Source organism: Carcharhinus amblyrhynchos, chromosome 7 (genome assembly GCF_965287045.1).
Source record: "Carcharhinus amblyrhynchos chromosome 7, sCarAmb.v2.hapA, whole genome shotgun sequence".
NCBI lineage: Eukaryota > Metazoa > Chordata > Chondrichthyes > Carcharhiniformes > Carcharhinidae > Carcharhinus > Carcharhinus amblyrhynchos.
Window position 1 is genome coordinate 88,042,875 of NC_137330.1, and position 21,966 is coordinate 88,064,840.

The 21,966-nt window shown below is 38.4% G+C and overlaps 2 protein-coding genes across 6 annotated transcripts in view; one reads left to right on the forward strand and one right to left on the reverse strand.

Annotated features, from left to right (window-relative positions):
- The window catches only part of slc2a12 (solute carrier family 2 member 12), a 91,062-nt gene extending 76,259 nt beyond the window's left edge, over positions 1 to 14,803 (forward strand). For all 4 annotated transcript variants that reach the window (XM_080192740.1, XM_080192741.1, XM_080192738.1 and 1 more), the window contains exon 7: positions 13,291 to 14,803. In XM_080192740.1, the coding sequence (XP_080048866.1) occupies positions 13,291 to 13,331 (41 nt within the window). In that variant the 3' untranslated portion in view covers positions 13,332 to 14,803. The remainder of the gene's footprint in view (positions 1 to 13,290) is intronic.
- The window catches only part of tbpl1 (TBP-like 1), a 42,654-nt gene continuing 33,339 nt past the window's right edge, over positions 12,652 to 21,966 (reverse strand). For both annotated transcript variants that reach the window (XM_080192743.1, XM_080192742.1), the window contains exons 7-9: positions 21,736 to 21,839; positions 21,357 to 21,451; positions 12,652 to 15,036 (exon numbers count right to left, since the gene is read on the reverse strand). In XM_080192743.1, the coding sequence (XP_080048869.1) occupies positions 14,957 to 15,036; positions 21,357 to 21,451; positions 21,736 to 21,839 (279 nt within the window). In that variant the 3' untranslated portion in view covers positions 12,652 to 14,956. The remainder of the gene's footprint in view (positions 15,037 to 21,356; positions 21,452 to 21,735; positions 21,840 to 21,966) is intronic.

Consider the following 21,966-nt stretch of genomic DNA (forward strand, 5'->3'; position numbering starts at 1 on the left):
TGTGTCCCTTCCCAATTTTGTTCTAATAAATCTTTAACTACCCTGTCAGATTGACTGTCTCCTTTCTGAGCTTGACCCTTAATTTTCTTGTGCGCCTGCACTTTAATTACAGCTGCTCCTAAAGGGCTACGGGCGGCTTGGATTAGATCTTTAATCAAATTTTCATGTCCGCCGTTTGAGGTAATGAAATGTAGTCATAAATTACCCCAAAAGCATATCGATATGTATAGATGTTACCTCATTTTCCTGTTCCCCATTCTAAAGCTTAAGTTAAAGCTAGCAACTCTGCTACTTGTGGTGAATTACTCCCTGGGACTTGTTCTCCTGCAATCACTGTTCCCTCATCATTTTCCACTCCCTATGCAGTGTGGAGTTCACCATAAACATCTCCATATAGGTTGCTCACTCCTTCACCTGAGTGGTTCTTCTGCTAAACCCTCACTTACCCCTGCATTCACTTCTGCTACACATTCATGCTCTGTTCCTCATATTGTCAATCCTCCTGCAGGATTTTCCCTCACATTCCTGCTGATTTCTAAGGTCTATCGCCTGGTAAAACATTTGCTTTCCATTTTGAATGTCTTCCATCAAAAAATCCTTTTAATCTCCCTGCTTCTAAAAGTTGGACAATTGCGGGTGCACTGTTTTTCCCATCAAGGTGTGTGGTTCTGAAACACTTACTGCCCATGAGGCAAGGCCAGTGCTCTCACACACCGATGCATACCTGTTACAATTGAGTTGAAGTGGGTGGAGTAGTACTCCATTGGTCTTAATTGTCTCCATGTTGTTGAGTTACCAGTGTGGCTTCTATTCCATCATTTTCCTGACAAAAAATGTGAAACGGTTCAGTGAGATCTGGTAATCCTAATGCAGGAGCTTTTCCCATAGCTTGCTTTAAATAGGAAAAGCCTGTGCTTCTTTCTCTCACTTTTCTATTCTTTTGCTGCTAGCCCTTCCTTCTTTCACTAAACCATGTAAAAGGTTTTGCTAACACTCCATAATCTTTCACAAAATTCCCACAGTAATTCAAAAGCCCTAACACTTGTCTTACCCCTTTCATGGCAAGTGGTCTTTACACATTTAGCATAGCTTTCTTTCACTCTTCTGGGGGAATCTTTTTAAACCTTGGAATATAACATGTCCTCGGTATGTCACCTACCCCAACAGAACTTTGCTAGGATTTAGCTTAAGACCTGCTTCCTGAATTGCTTGGATCACTCTGTGCACGGCTAAGCAATATGTTACTTAACTGATGCTATCAAAGTTTTGTCCACATAATGCGAAATGGTGGTTCCTGTGCATTCTAAGAGTTCTATTATCTGTGTTATGCATTTGTGAAAAATCACAACTGTTATGGAATCCCAATGGCAGATGGGTCCAAGTATATTGCTGATTCCTAACTATAAATGCAAACATATACTGGTGTTCCTCAGGTACAGGGAATGGCCAAAATCCAGTAGCTATGTCTGGTACTGTAAATATCATCTGCTGTATTCCAATTATGTTCAAGATGCTAGCATGATTTGCCATAATGAGGTGCTCTTGAGTCACGTAGCGATTCAGAGCTATATAATTGATAGTTAATTGATAACTGCCATCTGGTTTCCTTACTGGCCAAACAGGTGAATTCGTCTCAGAAGTAGTTTTGGTTACTGCCTGTTGTTTTTCTAAATCCGCAATGATGTTTTAACCACCTCCATCACTTCTGGTTTGAAAGGATATTGCCTATGTGGAGGATGAACTTTCCCGGGAATTGTTCTTATAGGAACATCTGAATACCCACAACCTTGTTTGTGTTCAGCTCAAACCTGGGGGTATTGTGTAGCCAAATTTCTCTCTCCTTCCCTTCCCTATGTACGGTACGTTTTGGCTGTTTAGCGTGCAAGGAATAGTCCTTTTCAATGTATACTAATACATGTGACAATAATAAATTAAATTGGGAAATATATATTCCAAGGTCTACGATATTTACAAAATAGTGATAAAGGAGGAACAGCCTTCATCAAAAAAGGTCTAAGGGCAGTTGAAAGAAAGAATCTGCACTCAAGATTAGAAGGTAGAAGCAGTATGAGTGGAAATTGGGAATGAAAAAGGTTTGAATATGCTGGCAGGAGCAATTCATCAGCCTCTTAACAGTAATTGGACAGTGCATTAATCAAGAAATAATTGGAGCTTGTAACAAAAGCAATGTAATAATTACAAGGGGCATTAATGTTCATATATCTGGATGGATTAAGTTGGCAGAGGTAGTCTGGAATATGAGATTGTAGGATTCCAGGGTTAAAACTGTTTTGGGTTAGTACTATGTAAAGAGCACAGTAAAAAAAATTCTCCAGGAAACAAAGTGATAAAACAATGGAGTTTCAAATTATGTTTGAGACTGACATACCAAAGCCCAAAATGAGAATCTTAAATTTAAACAAAGTGAATTATATAGGTACGAGGGGTGAGATGGTTAATATTGATTGGGTAAATAAAGACATGGTGAAAAATAGGCAGCAGCAAATATTTAAAGATGCATTCTTAACCTAGGGAAGTTAAGGATAGTACTAGATTCTTATCTAGATTACTTGAGGTTGGGAGAGGCTTAGAAGCCAGCAAAAGCTGACTAAATAGTTGATTTAAAAGAAAGAAAGAGATGACAGTAACCTAGCCAAAAATATAAAAACAGGTTGTAAAACTTTTTACAAGTATATAGAGAGTAGCTAGCATTTTTATTAAAAAATGCTTAAAGTACTCATCAGCATCTGGGGAGAGAGAAAAACAGAGTTCATGAATTTTTCAGAACATTTCTGAGAGGTGATCTCATTGAAACATAAGTTTCTTAAGGCCAGACAGAGGCTATTTCTATTGTCCGGGTAAACTAGGGCACAGTCTCAGGATAAGGAGTCGATCAATTAGGACTGAGATAAAGAGAAATATCTTTACGCAGATGGTTATGAATCCATGGAATTCTCTACCCCTTTGCTTCAGGTTTCGACTAGAGATAGGTACATTCTGTGCTTGGGCTGCCTTGAACCACATTAGCAGATCTCCTTCAACATCTGGATAGGCAACCTTTCTTATCTTCCTGCTGGAGAGAATGCCTTTTTGTTGACTTGTTCCAAGATGTTCGCCTTGTGATTTATAATGGTGGATAAACCTGATTGTGGAAGTGCCACTCCTTTGCAATGTCCACTTTTTACTTCATACCAGCTTTCCACTTGCTGCATCAACGTCATCTTCTCTCCAAATGATGGGTGGCACAGTAGTTAGCACTGCTAGCTTACAGCACCAGGGACCCGGGTTCGATTCTCAGCTTGGGTCACTGTTTGTGTGAAGTCTGCCCGTTCTCCCCATGTCTGTTTGGGTTTCCTTCACTTGCTCTAGTTTCCACCAATGGTCCAAAGGATATGCTGGGTAGGTGCAATTGGCCATGCTAAATTCCCCCTCAGCGTACCTGAACAACTGCCAGCGTGTGGCAACTAGGGGATTTTCACAAAAACTCCATTGCAGTGTTAAGCAAGCAAGCCTACATGTGACACTAATAAATAACCTTAAACATTTCCTCATGTTTAGCCATACTCACAGGCTTTTCACATACTTTCTCAAGAAAATCTTGTTGTCAAATGATGATTATCCCAGCACTCCATGATTGTGTACTCCAGTGGGTGTACTCTGTTCTGATTGGCATCTGACAAGCTGAGACAAGTTCAGCTCATCTGGAGTTACTAGTGCAGGATTTTGGCTTTATCATCATCATCATTCCACTGGCTTCGCTATTCTACCAGTGGTAATGGTTGATGACTTTGACATAACTGGAATGTTGTCTCACCTGAGTTTGACCTATTGCAATTTCACTGTATTGTTAGCAATTTCAGAAAAGGTCCTCCCAATGTCTGACCTGAACAGCACTGGAAGATCAGTAGTAACTGCCAAATCATTGGAAACCAGCCAAAATGTCCATCCATCTAAATCAGTTTTAAAATTGAAAAGCAAATGAACTGAAGTCCAAAAACAAACTGAACATCTAACTCAATCCCAAATTCCTACCTACCCGCAATAACCTTTCACTTGTTTATTAACCAAGAATCTATGTAGTTCTGCCTTAAAAATATTCAAAGATTCTGCTTCCACTGGCTTTTGCGAAAGAGTTCCAGAGACTCACGACCCTCTTGAAAAAATAATTCTCCACATCTCAGTCTTAAGTGACTCATATTTTTAAACAGTGCTCCCTAGTTCTAGATTATCTGACAAAATACCTAATCTGTATTTGCATGATAATTGGTTATAGAATATATTTAAGCAGGAAATAGATATCTAGCCAGGCATCAATGGGTCTGGGCGGAGAGTAAGAGTATGAGATAATGGATCAGATTTAATTGAATGGCAGCACAGGAGCAGAGGATCAAATGACTTACCCCTGCCCTCTGTGTTTCTTCGTCAGTACGCATAACAGTTCACACTTGTTTGGCTGGCTAGCCGAAAAATTTCTACAGCATCTTTCCTCCTTCTAATTTTTATTCATACAAAAACAACTAGGTTGAATTTTGGAAGCAAAGACAGCAAATATCACCTGTGATATTTATCACTAGAGTTGTTTAAAAATGTAAATGTTTTAATTAAGGTTTCATCACTTCAAAAGACAGAGAGGTATACTTCCTTGAAGCACACAAAAAGATAAACATAGTAGTTGCAGAGATCTCTTGCCAAGTTACGCATCTAGAATGCTTCTTCAATGCTGATAGCCAGATACCGGAAACAGAACAAATAATAATGTCATTACCCATTCCCCTTTGTCAGTGATATCAATGGATTCTGTAGTGTTGCAAAATCCCAGAAATTCCACGACAGAGTTGTCAAACTCCAGGACCTCTATCTCAGTTCCACCAATGCCCCGAAACATCCCAGTGCTATAAAATTCCAAGCTTATTTTCCTGATGGTAATAACGTCCAAGATCCATTCCAGTTCAACTCCCTCTCCCCTTTCCACTCAGCACTGCTACATATTGCAGTCCCAAATACCTTTGCTATGGGTGGACAGAATGAAACAGAAAAAGGGTGGAATTGCTATGCTTGGAAATTGTAATGAAAGGGAAGCAGTGCTTCCTGTTCTGGCCATATTCTACCCCATCACTGAAAGAGATAGGACAAGCAGGGTGGAACTCCCGCTTTACCAATTCCTTCCTAAAACACCAACACATCAGAAAGATGTGCAGATTAGGTTGATTGGCCATTCTAAATTAACCTTTAGTGTCCTGGGATGTGATAGGTTAGAGGGATTAGCAGGGAAATTAAGTGAGGATAGGGCCTGGGTGGGATTGTTGTTGATGCAGACTCAATGGGCCTAATGGCCTCCTTCTGAACTGTAGTGTTTCTATGAAATCCCACCAGTTCTGTTTTAACTGCAATCAAATCACATTTGTACAAGTCAAATTTGTCAACATTAGAAAAGTGGCAACTGTCAAATGGAGTAAATTCTTGCTCGTCAGATTAAAATTTAAATCATAATGACTTATCAACTCATTGCTATTCCTGTTTTTCTGTCTTTTGAAGAACAGGCATGCTGAAAGTGAAAAGAGCAGGAGAGGAGGACCTAGAGATACACCAGCATCAAAAACAGTGGGAGAGGGGAGGTCCCACAGACAGAAAGCCGCAGCTAAAAGAGCAAGGCAGTAGGGAACTGGAGACAGTACGTCAAAGAGTGAGAGAGGAAGGGGACAGCAGCAGCAGCTTAAAGACTGGGGGATAGAAGTACCCAGAGACAGACAGCTTCCCCCAACCAAGATCTCCAGTCCAATCCATAGGTCCAGAATCGATCAACTATGTTCTGAGAAAAATCAAAGTGTAATTTCACAGGGAAACAGTTGATTCACTGGTGAGTACATTTCTCATTGATCTTTCAAAATTGCAAGGTTTGTATGAGCAGTAGCAAGGTTTACTAACAGCAGTAAAGCTTATTAATTTACTGGTGACTATTTCCTATTTATCTTAACTAGGGAATTTCAAACAAGTCATATTTATGTAAGTAATATGAATATAAGCATAGGTAGGAATAGAGACATTAATTCGAATTTCAGCAGTAAAATAAAAATGTCAGGGCAGGTGGAGTGTGTTGGTTGCAGAGTTCCATGAACCTGTGAGATTCAAGCAGTGTCAGTGGCTTTAGCTCAGATTCATTGAGATGGAGACCAAGTGCAGACACTGCAACACAGAGAGGGGGAGAAGTTACTTGGGCACCTTATTCCAGTAGTCGTCACACCACTTACGGTACAGTTGTCTGATTTGTTCCATGGTCAGGGATAGAGGGATGTGTGTGAGGCAGGTGTGGAGATCGAGATGGAAATGGAGGATCCTCAATTTTTAATTATCTAATAGGTTCTAAGTTCTTGCAACCTGTATGGGCAAAAGCAGAGTCTGCAGGATGGATGAACGAACTGACTGTGGCAACGTTAAAGTAACCCATGGGGGTAGGGGAGGGGGAGGGGGAGGGAGAGTTAATAGGAATGTAGTGGAGTCCAAAAGGTAGTGTTGCCTGGGTTCACGACATCTGCTGTGGGCTGGAGAGAAACTTAATGGGAGGGGGAGGATCCAGGTGTTGTGGTTTACATAGGGACCAATGACATAAGTAGGATTAGGAGATTCTGTTTAGAAACTACTAAAAACCATGAGCTATATTAAAAAAAACCTTAAAGGTAACAATCTCTGGATGACTACCTGAGCCATAAGCAAATTGGAGTAAGGCAAATAAAGTTAGAGTCAAATGCATAGCTTAAAGATTGATGTGTGAGAAACAAGATTTTGATTCATGGAGCACTGGCACCAGTACTGGGGAATGGGGGAGTTGTGTGATTTAGAACATAGTTGTGTTCTATGGGGGAGTTGTGTGATTTGGACAGTCTTCATCTGAACCATGCTGGGACTATTGTTCTGTTGAGTTATATAGCTAGGATGCTATAGAGGGCTTAAAACTAAGTAGAGAGTGAGGGCTCAAATCAGGGAAGATGTGATGAATATAAGAATGAGCATGGCTGGAAATTGATAATCTGAGCATGGCAGAAAGGAATGGAGCATACAAATTTAAGAGTGCACCAGCAAAAATAATAAAGCAAAATTAAAGGCATTCTGAATGCACATAGCATTCACAGGAATAGAAATGACATGTATGATCTCATGGACATGCTGCATGGTGACCAAAGCTGGGAACTGAATATTTAAAGGTATTCAACATAGAACATAGAACACTACAGCACAAACAGGCCCTTTGGCCCACGAGTTGCGCCGATCACATCAACACCTATCTATAACCCCCAATCCCATAAAACCCCATATACTCATCCAGAAGTCTTTTAAAAGACCCCAGCGAGTTCGCCTCCACCACCACTGATGGCAGCCGATTCCATTCACTCACCACCCTTTGAGTGAAAAACTTACCCCTAACATCACTTCTGTACTTTCCTCCCCACACCTTAAACCTGTGTCCTCTCGTAGCGACCATTTCAGCCCGGGGAAATAGCCTCTGAGAATCCACCCTATCTATTCCTCTCAACATTTTATAAACCTCTACCAGGTTTCTCTAACAGTTAAGAGAGATAAGCAAAAAAGAAAATGAGGTTGGTCGTGCAGCTAATAAAGGATGAGATCAGTACATCAGTGAGAGAGGATCTTAGATCAGAAATCAAGATGTAGAGTCAGTTTAGGTGGAGCTAAGAAACAGCAAAGACCACCAAACATTGATAGGTGTTTATAGGCCATTGAGCAATAGTGGTAATAAAGGGCATGGCACGAGTCAGGAAATTAGAGGTGTATATATAACAGCAATTCAGTTATAATGGAGGACTTCTACATATAAGTAGACCAGATAAACTAATCAGCAATAATACTGTGCACGACAAATTCATGAAATGCAAACAAAATGGTTTTCAAGAACAGTATGTCGAGGAACCAGCTAGACAACAGGCTATTTTAGATCTAGTATTGTACAATGAGAAGAGGCTAATTGATATTCTTGCAGCAAAGAAGTCTCTAGGGAAGAGTGACCATAACATTAAGTTTTAAAAGTGATTTGGTTCAATCCGAAACTAGGATCCCAAATTTAAACAACTATGAAAACATGAGGGGCAAATTAGCTAAAAGCTATAATGCTATACAATGGCTAGCATTTAAAGAATTAACACATGGATTACACCAAATCTGCATTTCTTTGAGGCAGAGACCAATCAGGAAAGGTGATCTAACCATGGCTAACATGAGAAGTTAAAGATTGTATTAGGCAGGAATCCTCACATTATTTAAGAAGCATTTAGAAGAGCATGTGAAACACCTTAGCATTTAAGATTATGAACCAATTACTCAAAAATGGGATTAGGATAGATAGGTGCTTGATAGCTGGCACAGACATGATGGGCCAAAGGGCCTCTTTCTACACTGTAAAACTCTATGACTGTACATGGAGGGAATTTCTGTTCATCCAGTACAGAATGCCAGATAAATTAGGGTGACTTGAAGGGAATTTTGGAGGGATGATGTTCATCTACAACTACTACCCTCGTCCTCCTTTGTGGCGGAGGTTGGTTTTTCCAGTGTGGAGTGCCATAAGCGTAGACAAGGGTCATGGGTGGAAGAGGGGGCTCACAATGTTAAAATGGCGGTGTGGGTCGTTGGGCCGAAGGGCCTGTTTCCTGTGCTGTGTTGTTCTTTGTTTAGATCAAAAAAAGGGCCTTATAAAGTAAGCCTGAGGATTGAAAACAATTTGGAAGGTCCGAGAAACTGTTAAAGAAAGAGGAAACAGAATACGAGTGTAAACAAGTGACACAAAAAAGTAGATTGTTAATTTTTTCCTTTTTACGCATAGATGCCTTTACAAAGACCACTACAGGCCCAGTACACACAGAACCACGCAATCATAGCGGGGAATTAAGGCAATGGCAGAGAAACTAAATAATAGTTTGCTTCTGTCTTCACAGGAAGATACAAAGAGCCTCCCAGAAAGACAAGTGAATGAAGGACTAGCAAGAATGAGAAACTGAAAGATTTTCTTAGTAAATAAGTAACACCAGAGAAAATAATGGTACTGCAAGTTGATAACGTAGGTGGTCATCACCCAAAATTCTATAGCTTTTGGAAGGGTACCTGCAGATTGTAAAGTAGTAAATGTAATCCCATATTTAAGAAAGGAGGGGCAGACTGAGAATTGGGTAATAGACAGAATACACAGGTCATTCTCAGGTTGGCAGGCTGTGACATAGAAGCATAGAAAATAGGAGCAAAGAAGTTAAAGACAACATATAAACAAAAACTAAAGGAAAACATATTGCAAGGGCCAGTGGCAGGCTGGAAGATTGGGAAATTTTTTACTTAATTTAAAAAAACAAAGGTAAATTAGGGAAGAAAACTAGTGCAAAGTATAAAAAAAAAAGCAAAAGCTTCTATAAGTATATAAAAGGGAAGAGAATAATTGAAGTGAATGTTGGTCCATTGGAGGATGAGACTGGGGAGTTAATTGTGGGGAACACAAAAATGGCAGCGGCGCTAAATCAATAGCTTGCCTTAGTTTTCAAAGTGGAGGCACTAGTACAACCCCAACAGTAACAGGTAGTGCCAGGTAATAGAAAGGGAGGAACTTAAAATAATCAATAGGAAAGTAGTAGAACAAAGAACAAAGAAAATTAGGATTGAAGGTAGATAAGTCCCCAAGGCCTGATGGCCTACCTCCTAGGTTATCAAGAAGTGGCAGCAGAGAGGGCATCCATTGGTTGTAATATTCCAAAATTCCCTGGATGTGGAAAGGTTCCAGTGGATTGAAAAGTGCAAACATGACACCCTTTGTCAAAAAAAGGAGGCAGAAAGTAGGAAACAGACCAGTTTGTTTAACATCTGTTGAGAAATTGTTAGAATCCATTATTAGGAAAGTAATAACAAGACATTTTGAAAATCAAAACACAATCCATCAGAGTCAGCATGGTTTTATGAAGGGTATATCATGTTTGACAAATTTGCTGGAGCTCTTCGAAGATGTAACAAGCCAAGTGGATAATGGGGATCCTGTAGGTATAGTATATCTGGACTTTAGGAAGGTGTTTGATAAGGTGGCACACCACACAGAAGTTAATACCTAAGATCAGTAAGGGTAATTTATTAGCTTGGATAGGAGACCAGAAAATTGACAGAAGGCAGAGTTAGGATAATTGAATTTAATTGATGAAACTAATGGGACACAACAGGGTTCAGTCCTTGGGTCCCAACTATTTACAGTCTATATTAATGAATTAGACACAGTGGTTGAATATTGGGCTGGATTTTGCACCTCATTTGTCCTGAAACTGTAAAATCCCACCTGTGGTCAATGGGCCTTCCCATAGATGATTTGGGGTTGGGGACCAAGTACAGTGTGTCAAAATTCACAGATGACACTAAGATGAGTGGCAGAGCAAAGTGTGCAGAGGACACTGAAAGTTGCAAACAGATATAGATAGTGGGTGAGTTTGGCAGAAGGAGTACCATGTTGGTAAATGAGGTAATCCATTTTGGTAGCAATAACAGCAAAATGGACTACTACTTAAATGGTAAAAAATTGCAGCATGCTGCTGCGCAACGGGACTTGGGTGTCCTTGTGCAGGAATCTCAAGCAGTTGGTTTGCAGGTGCAGCAGGTAATTAAGAAAATAAATGGAATTTTGTCCTTCATTGCTAGAGGGATGGAATTTAAAAACAGTAAGGTAATGTTGCAGCTGTATAAGGTGCTGGTGAGGCCTCATCTGGTGTACTGTGTACAGTTTTGGTCTCCTTACTTGGGAAAGGATATATTGGCACTGGAGAGGGTGCAGAGGGGATTCACTAGGTTGATTCCGGAGTTGAGAGGGTTGGTTTATGAAGAGACACTGAGTAGACTGGGGCTATACTCATTGGAATTCAAAAGAATGAGGAGAGATCTTATAGAAACGTGTAAGATTATGAGGGGAATAAATAAGATGGAAGCAGGGAAGTTGTTTCCACTGGCAAGTGAAACTAGAACAAGGGGGCATAGCCTCAAAATAAGGGGAAGCAGATTTAGAATTGAGTTGAGGGGGACCTTCTTCACACAAAGGGTTATGAATCTGTGGAATTCCCTGCCCGGTGAAGTAGCTGAAGCTACCTCATTGAATGTTTTTAAGGTAAGGATAGATTAAGGGTTATGGTGAGTAAGTGGAGCTGAGTTCACAAAAAGATAAGCCATGATCTTATTGAATGGCAGAGCAGGCTCGAAGGGTCAGATGGCCTACTACTGCTCCTAGTTTTTATGTTCTTATGTTATTGTCAGTCCCTCACCCTCTCCAATTCCCATGATGGGGCAGTAAAATTCCAGTTGTTATCTTTTATATTCATTAACATTGCAATGTACTTACCCACTTTGAAGTGTATTGCATGTTAAATAGACCTGTAAATAAACTTGTAAATAAATTAATAGAATGTCTGCTTGTAGTCTTCTGCATGCAATACAAGATCCTACTCTCTTGTATTTTCTTAAAGAGGGAAGATACATTTTTTTAAAGAGGGACCCCAGGCCCTTATAATACCAGGTCATTATAGTTTGGCCAACAAATTACTCAACTATCTGGAAATGGTAATGGAAGCAATTGAGCTGGCCAGCAATCGGGAGGCTCCCAGACAGAGGTCACTGTGCATGCCCCGATCTTGAACTGACAGATCGGCGCATGCGCAGTGGCCTGCTCAGTGCTATGCTGCCGGCTTCCCCACCCACGCTTTTCAGTGTGATTTACGCTAGTGTACTGTAGTGCACAGTGTGGGAGAGATTCACTTTGAACCTCCGCTTGGAAGAAAAGTGCGATTTAATCTGATTTTCACGCAAATTCAGCACTTAAGACTTTTCTTTGGGGAGAATCGCCTCCGTTATCTCTTAATAGATGCTTTCCTAAGGGGAAATGTGGCTCACGTTCTCAGACTCAGAATAGGTGTGTGGCAAGTTGCAGCCTTGAACTCAGGTGAGGGCGATTGTTGAGGGAGTACTCCCGATCTGGAGTAATCTATATTTGGGGCTACAGTTATAATCCAATTCAGTATTCCCTTTAAGCTCAGCACTCAGTAATGTTAAATGCACTAACAAGAAAATCAGATTCATTGACAATGATCAAGAAGCAGTTGACTTTGTCAGATAATATTGGAATTCATGTGTTTCTGGCAGCCAACTTCAAATTTTAGAAGAGGTCCAGGAATTTCATTGGTCTACCAGTGTTACCTGTATATCATAAATATCATTTATGTGGCAACATACGTTTTTCAGAACTCATTGTTTTGCATTGACTCCAAATCTTCTAGTTTACAGAGCATCATACTTTAGCAATGGTCTATTATCACTCACAAAATAAAGTTACAGTATTTTCACAGCAGTATTGCAATGTTCTTACCAGTACATGCCATGCCTCTGATAAACAATGAGTGTCCTATCTGCAGTTCAGTCACAATACAAGCTGCAGCTTACAATGCCAATTTTGTTTTCCTGATTCCAAATCATTCCCCATGACTTTGTCCGATTCAGCCATGAACAAACAGAAGTTTACTTGTTGAAATGTATTCAAGGAAGCTTTGGAATTTCCATCTTCAACAGTCAAGTGTTCACACATCAATCTAACATGGTGACCTTGTTATTGAAAGTTTGAAAGCAATCCAAAACACATTTTTCTTCAAATTAGTAGATTTTGAAGTATTTTTCCTGAATTTACAGTTTTACATATGAAAGTTACATATTTTCTATGAAAAAGTATACCATCTTAACTACATCTCATCAACACAAACATTTAGCCTTTGCAATACATAATTGTCTTTTCCAACTCAAATTCAACAGCAGAGGCAATTTCCAAGGTATGGTAAAAAAGCAATACAATATTCCAACTACTAGCAATTGGAATAAAGACATAACATCTAAGCAACAATGCTGACATATTTTGAAGTAGACTATTTACATGACAGATGCACTCTGTCGCTCAACATAACCCTTTGAGACTGAGAAAGCCTTGCTACATTAAATAAGCAACTACCATATACTCAGGACTACATTTATTGTGAGAATATTGTAAATCAGTATTTTACAGTGCATACATCCATCTACTACAACTTTGAGGATTGGAAATTTACAAAAACATACATAATAGAAAATATGCTATTCATAAGTGCTATCCAGTACTCAAAGGATTATGTTTGTGAATGTTAATTTAGATGATGTAATGTCCAATTGAAAAGTTTTGTTTGTGAATTAAAATTGCAATGATAAAGTAAATTCTAGTTTGAAATTCAACAGTATTCTTGTATCAAACAGATGCCACTTGCAATGCACGTGAGGATGGACACTCAACCTGAGGAATAAAGATTCAGCTGGGAAAAGCGGAGTGAATCAAGAACATTTTCACTGCTAGAGTGCAGTGCAACTTCTACAGCACAAAGTCAAGAGTTTTAAACTTAGTAATTGAAACCTTGTTTTCATTGTAAATCATGAATACCTAATGGCATACCAGCAATATTCTAAGTTTATTATGCAGAGTAACAGTGGTCAAACTGTAACAATTGATTTTTTTTCTTTTGGTAATGGTTGAAGGGCAATAGAATAGTTTCTTTTAAAAAGTTACATAAGTAATAGTCAATAGTCTGCTTGTTATAGGTACATTAAAGAACTTCAAATCAAGGTTGCGCATCATAAAACACTTTTTCAAGTCAGTATTTATTAAAACATAGACAAAGTAAATCTGGGTTCAAAGAAGAAATCTCACTGGTGATGGGTAGTCACCTCCATTTTTTCTAGAGTATGAAATATTCATACCTCAAGAACTTAACTGATCAAAGTTTGTAGCAAGCACAAATGAAAAAACCACTGGAACTCACCAACATTAGTGAGATTCTCTTTATTGTGTGGGTGTGAGGCTCCCTGGTAGAAGTTTAAATTCATGTTCTGCAGCATTATGGGCTATATGGTTCTAGTCCCATGAAAGTTCTTTTCAAATACAGAAAAAGTTTCCTAAGATACTGCTTTAGAATATTAACGCAATACTTGTTACTATGTTTTGATATATGTCCAATGGTTGACATAAATGGTATGCATCACAGCATGTAACTATTTTGATAAAACAACTTTACACTGCCTTTCTAACCCATTAGATGATGCTGTATATGAAGTTTCATAGCTTAGTGATCAATATTAAAAATCAACAAGCAACCATGCAAATATTTAAACACTTTTCAATGCCCTACAATGTGTAAAAGGTTTGATGCACTAGTTTTTTTATTAATAGGATGTGATTTGACTCCAACTTTTAGGAACCCTCCATTTTACATTAACTCACAAAATAATCATTTTAATAATGAACTTTCAGTTCATGTCTACCTGAAATTTTAATCACTACTAAATGGGAATCTAACTTCAACCACAACTGTTTCTTGTGAGGACCTGTAAGTCAAAATGCTTTTCCAAATAATGTTTTGGATTTACTAATACTGAATTTATTATGCTATTTATAAATTTTGAAAGAAATTATGACTGATGGTAGGGTTCTTGTTTAAAATTAAATACACATCTATTAATTTTATTTAAACACGAACCAAATGGACAGTGATATTGGTGGCATCTTTGGTTTTCATATACAGCATAAATTTCTTTTTTAAAAAGACCTCACAATAAAACACAAAAGCTCAACCAGAAAAAATGGTTCAACTTTAAATGTAGTGCACATTTTATAATCTTGTTCCCCTTACTGCACAGACTAAGAGAGCTCTCCCAAGAAAAACAGCAGCATCATGTCATGTAAACAGTTCACAATAAAACAATATTAACATCCCAATATGAATACATTTGCATTGTGTTCATACATTTTTATAAGCATGTCACAGTCTCTCATTTACTGTATGTCCATTCCTGGAATTATTATATGGTAAAAATTTGCCTGTGTAGTCATCCATTCAATAATTAAAGGATGGTCCCAGAATAGGAATGATTATTTGATCATCTTTCGGGACTCAAAGATTAATGGATAGGTCTGCTCCACTGCCGTGGCAACACACTGTATACTGGGTGCTAAGGTACAGAAAAAAAAAGACACATTGTAAATCATAATCTGTAAACGAATTCTACAGAGCAAAGTTAACAATTTGAAATGTTTGCTCCTAATCTAGCTAGAAAGATAACAACAGATTGCAAGATCTTTTATAAGTATACAAAAAGGAAAAGAGTAGCTAAATTTAATGTTGATCCCTAAGAAGCAGAGACAGAAGAAATTATGATCAGGAATGAGGAAATAACAGACACTGATTTAATACTTTGTGTCTATTGTTACAGTAGAAGACAAGCTTCATACCATAAATAGATGGTAACACTGGGGCTAAAGAGTGAGAGAATTAAGGAAGTGGGGTAATGTATCTTGGAAGGTCTAATACAAATAGGAAATACACAGTAAATGGCAGAACCTTTAGGAGTATTGATAGGCAAAAGGGATCTGGGTGTACAGGTACACAGGTTACTGAAAGTGGCAATGTAGTGGAGAAGGCAGTCAAGAAGTCATACAGCATGCATGTCTTCATCGGCTGGGGCACTGTGTTTAAAAATTGGCAAGTCATGCAGCAGCTTTGTAGAACCTTAGTTAGGCCACACTTGGAATACAGTGTTCAATTCTGGTCACCACACTGCCAGAAGAATGCGAAGGCTTTGGAGATGGTACAGAAAAGATTTGCCAGGATGTTGCCTGGAATGGAGGGCATTAACTATGAGGAGAGGTTGGAGAAACTTGGTTTGTTCTCACTGGAATGACTGAGGTTGAGGAGAGACCTGATAGAAGTCTACAAGATTATGAAGGGCACGAATAGAGTGGGTATTCAGAAGCTTTTTCCCAGCGTGGATGAATCAATTACTAGGGGCATAGGTTTAAGGTGCGAGAGGTGAGGTTTAAAGGAGATGTACAAGGCAAACTTTTTTGTTTTACACAGAGGGTGGTAGGTGCCTGGAACTTGCTGCCGGGGAGGTAGCGGAAGCAGATACAATAGTGACTTTTAAGGGGCGTCTTGACAAATACATGAATAGGATGGGAATGGAGGGATATGGTCCCAAGAAGGGTAGGAGATTTAGTTCAATTGGGCAGCATGGTCAGTGCAGATTCGAGGGCCAAAGGGCCTGTTCTTGTACTGTAACTTTCTTTGTTTTTTTGAAATTAATATGAGAAAAAGTATTGGAGAAACTTAAGAGCTTAAATCCGATAACCAGATGGCCTACATCCTAGCTCAACCACTATCCCTACAGCTATGATTTTCCAAAATTCCTTAGATCCCATTAGATTGGAAGTTGGCAAATCTTTCCCATCTTGCTTGAAAGCTGAGTAAAAGAAAACAGGGCACTACAGGCCAGTTAGTCTAACATAAGTTGTTGGAAAAATGCTGGAATCTATTATTAAGGAAGCCTTAACAATGCAAGTAGAAACGCATAGTATGATTAGAATAAATCAGCATGGCTTTACAAAAGAGAAATCCTGTTTGCCACATTTATCAGAGTTTTTTGCCATTAGAGTTTTTTGGCCCATTGAATCTGCTCCACCATTCAATGAGATCATGACTGATAATCTTCAACTCCACTTTCCCGCCATATCCCCATAACCCTTGATTTCCTTACTGATTGAAAATCTATCCATTGCAACCTTGAATATACGAAATGACTCAGCCTCTACACCCCTCTGCAGTACAGAATTCTATAGATTCACTACCTTCAGCGAAGAACTTCCTCCGCATCTCTGTCCTAAATGGGTGACCACTTACTCTGATATTAGGCTCTCTGATCCTTGACTTTTCCCACAAGGGGGAACAACCTCATTGCAATCCTCATTGAACCCTCCAAAATTTAAGGGGCTTGATAGGGTACCTAATGAGAAGTTGTTTCTGTTGGTCAGGAAGTCTAAAACATGGGGGCGCAGTCTTAGGAAAAAGGTTGATCATTTAGGACCAGGATGAGGTGAAGTTACTTTACCCAAATGGTTGCAAATATGTGGAATTCTCTATCCAGAGGGTTGTGCATCTGCCATCGTTAAATACATTTTAAGGCTGCAATAGACAAGAGATTTAGTCTCGGGAATTAAGGGATATGGGAAGTGAGCGGGAAAATGGAGTTGAACCCTAAGATCAGCCATGATCGTAATGAATGAAAGAGCAAGCCAAGTGGGCCATATGCTCTATTTCTTGTGGATGAAACCAAAGTCTGCAGGGCGGATGAGCAAATTGTCCATGACATAGGAGGTAGTGAGAGGAATATGCAAGTGATAGGAAGCAATATAGTCAAAGCACAAGGCATAAAAACTGTTCAGTGCTACAGTTAAAGACATTTGCGGCTGGTGAAAAACTTGGAATGAGAGGAAGAGGGTCCCACTGTATTCAGTCCAGGGCCCAACGTAGCCAGAACTAGAAAAGTGGTTCTACTGAAAGAGCTGGAGGAGATAATGTTGAAATTAAAAAGCGGAATCTCAGACAAAAACCTCGGCATTGTTAACTGAGCCACATGCAAATCTGTATCGGGTCAAACTGATTAGCAGGTAACATGCATAGCAGAAAGAGTAGTGTGAGAAGCAGGAGTTTCAATTTATAGGGCATTAATATCAATACTGGGGAAAGAGAGAGTTCTTCTCTTGGTCCATGCACCATTTAAAATTGGCTGGAATCACTGCCCTGGTAAACTGAATAACTAGAGTGGTAGGTAAAATTGGTGGGAAGAGAGAGAAGATCCAAGAAAGAATACATTCAAAACAAATGCTAAGGTTGTAAAGCAGAATAGTGATTTGGCTAAAAAGAAACAAAGTGGGTCAGTGATAGTGTAGAAACAGAAGGGTTAACAAACGTATTAAGAGGAATAGTGACTAATGTAACATCAGAATCAAAAGGGTTGTGGTGAAGACTAAAAGTAATTCATTTAATTGTACGCAACACATAGATGAATTATATAGAAACTGATTTGATCCCATTTATTTTATTCAAAAAAATTATTTCATGGGATGTGAGGGTCACCAGAAAAGTCAACGTTTATTGCCCATCCCTAATTGCCCTTGAATTGAGTGGCTTGCTAGGCCATTTCAGAATGTAATTAAAAGTCAACCACATTACTAAAGGGTCTGAGGTCACATGTAGGCCAGACCAGGTAAGGATGGCAGATTTCCTTCCCTGAAGGACATTATTGAACCATGGATTTTTACAATAATCGATGATGGTTGTTACTATTACGGAAACTAGCTTCATATTTCAGATTCATCACATGAACTTAAATCCTACCAGTTAACGTTAACCAGAGCATTAACCTGGGTCCTACTAGCCCAATGACATTACTACTATGTCACCATTTCCCCACATTATGGAGATGTAGTTGCAAAACGATCAAGTTTGGGAATTAAAATATTCCATGATATTTTGCATTTAGAGGAAGGGTAAAATTGGAAAAGGAAAAGGGTTTGTTCTAATGATAAAGATAGTAGAAAGAAAGGATCTTAGCTGGGAAAAATTCACAATATGGAATCAGTATGAGTGGAGCCAAGAAAAAACAAGAAGAAGAAAATAATGGTGGGAATGTAGATAGAGTATGAATTGGGAAAGTTGAGATGGATGTTACAATGAGTAATCATGTAGCACTTTAATCTTCATATAAACTGGACAATCTAAATTTACAATAACAGTATGGAGGGTGAGTTTATGGAATGCATTTAAGATTATTTTCCAGTTAAGTGTGTCAGGAACCATCTAAGGAAGAGACCATTTTAGATTTAGCATTGTGCAACGAGACAGGGTTAAGTAATAACTCTGTAGTAACGGAGTCTCTGGAGAACAGCAATCATGATCAAAACTTGAACAGCCAGGCAATGAACGATAAAACATTGAAGTCATGTCTTTATGAACTTAGTAGCTTTTATTTGCAGAGATACACATTACATACCGTGTACCTCCAACAGCACAACCCTCTTTCAGCCTGCTTGCTCCTGCATATGAGCACAGGTTAATTAATACCCCTGCCTGAATGCAATTAATATCCAACTGATATACAATTGACAATCATAACATGATCAATGTAACATTAAGTGATTTAGTTAACTCCAAAACTAAGGACTGAATCTGAACAAGGTAAATGTGCAAGTCGGTTCGGGTGTAAAGGGAAACTAGATTAAAAGATATGATGGTTGACAGGCAATTGTAGACATTTTAAGAATTAATTTATAATTCACAACATATGCTGTCCGACAGAAAATGCTAGAATCTATTATCAGCTATGTGGTATCAAGGCATTGGAAATCACAATGAGATTGAATGGTCACAGATTTACGAAGGGGAGATCATTTTTGATTTCTATTAGAGTAATTGAGGTTGTGACTAACAGTGTTCGTAAGGAGGAACCAGTGCTTGTAGTATAGTTGGATCTTCAGAAAGATTTTAACAAGGTGCCACACAACATGTGCATGGATCTGGGGGCAAAATATTCACATGGACTGATGGTTGGTTAATGGACAGAATAGGAATAAATGGGTCATTTCAGGTTGGCAGGCAATAGTTAATTGGGTACTGCAAGGATCTGTGTACGGGCTTCAGACAACGACTTCAATGAGAGGATACAATACAATATATTCAACTGAGGACGATGCAAAGAGGCTGCAAAAAAGATTTAGATAGATTGTGAGTGGGCAAGAACATGAGAGATGGAATTATAATATGGAAAAATGTGAGGTAGAAAAAAATAGAAAAATTGAGTATTTTTAGGTGATGAGAGAAATGCTGATGTTCAGAGAGACCAGGGCACCTGAATCAAGCAGGTGAACAGACAGATATAGCACGCACTGAGGAATACAAATGGTATTGTTATATTTATTACAAAGGGATTGGCTTACAAGAGTAAAGAAGACTTACTTCAATTATAAAAGCCTTAGCAAGAACACAGAAGTAGTGTACACAGATTTGTTCTTGTTACCCGAAGGATGTACTTGCCTTAGAGGAAGTGCAATGAAAACTCACCAAACTGATTTCTGTGATGAGTGGGCTACCTATAGACTGGACTAGGCCTATAATCCCACGAGTTTAGAAGAATGAAGGGCAATCTCAATAAAATATATTAAATTCTTAAATGGCTTGACAGGAAATCAGAGACACATAAATAGTATGGAAATATGCAGCTGAGGTAGATCATCAACTATGATCTTATCAAATGGCAGAACAGACTCAATGGGCTTAATGACCTACTTCTGCTCCAATCTCATGTTCTAGCTTAGTTTTGAATTCCAACACTAATTTGGAGAATGCCCCAAATGTACATTTTCCTTTGCTCTGAGTGAAATTACAATCTATTATTTTGTACAGTGAAATAACACTATAAAAAAAAACTATGCCAAATTTGGACAACAGTTAACAAAATTAATAGATGCGATTACAAAGCGATGCTATTGTCAACTTAACTAATCCAGTCCTCTCCCATCATTCATATTCTGTTTCAGAATCTAAATTTTTTTAAAAATCTTTTCTCCATTCAAAGCCCACATTATCCTCTTCACTAGAGAATCAAGAAATCAATGCAATATTTCAATGAGTATTTGCTATCTAATGGTATTTTGTATCGATGAAAAATTATTAGCACAAATTATAATATGCTGTTAGGGACACAAGGTCAAGCAGGTGTCCAGTTCAAACTTTTCTTTTCGCACTGCTTTGTTGCAAAAATCATTTGTTGAGAAAACTGTCACTAAAAGAAAAGTCAATGCTGATGAACACTAGCATTTAGTACTCTGTGATAGAAAAATACATAAACGGAAGGAAATTAAATTGAGAGTCATAAAGAGGTCAACTGTAGAACAGAAGAACATAACACTAAAAGGACTCAATATTAATCATATAGCTTCCCAGCAACTACATTTTCTTCCTCACTGGTAGTCAAACCATCTGGTTAGCACCGCTTTGGTGATCAATCTCTCTGAAGTCATGAGTTGACATTCTTTGGCTGCTAAAGACTACCTTCATAACTGGGAGTCTATTTGACAACTGCATATTATAATATTTTTCAAGCTAACATTTTAGGAATATCTCTGACCTGAAGCAGTGAATTTATTCAGACTGGCGGGAGGAAATAATAAAAATTCTAAAAATGTACATTAAGTATGTCAAAGGTACTGCATAATTGATGGTGCACATCAGACCAGGAACTGTGCAGATATTGTAGAGGGTATACTTAATGTGAGAAGAAATCATGCACAATGACATCATAATTTCAACAATGGAAATTCTTAAAAAGGCAGACACATTTTAACTCATTTTCACAAAGCTTATGAAATGTAGAGCAACCTAAAATGAAAAAGCTAGTGGCTATAATTGCTGATTTTAACTTGATGTTGGTAAGCACACCTGTTATTGTTATACTTCCTGTGGAAAAAATTTGAAGTGTAGCCTTTAACGCTTTAACTCTATAAGATGCTGCAGGATGGAGTTCTGGCTCATAGCTGCAAGAGAAAGAAAAACACTGGAATTTCAGTGACTGCATAAAATAACAGAACACACATCTTACAGATTGTTAAAAAAACAGTAATATGCGAGAGAAAAGAAGTAAACACTCCAAATCTCAAATAAAAACAAATTCTGGAAATACACAGATCTGTCAACATCTAAGAAGAAACCAGGTGAGCTTACTTTTGGGGTAGAGATCTTTCATTTCTCTGGTGTTTACTCAGATTTTGTTGGATAATCTTGCCACCACAGTATTATTCAAAAATTTCTGAATGCATACCTTGCAATTGGCCGATTTCTTTTGGTGAATTCTGGTAGCCTAATTTCAAATGGCATAGTGCATACAGCCAGAACGTTGACAACTTTGTAGCCAGCAAATTTTACCTTCAGAATAAAGAAGAAAATTTTTTTAAAAGAATGACCTAATGTTGTTCTATTAATATTTAACAATCTGTTTTTTTTAAGTTAATAGTGAAAATATTGAAATACAAATACATCTGGGATGCATGAT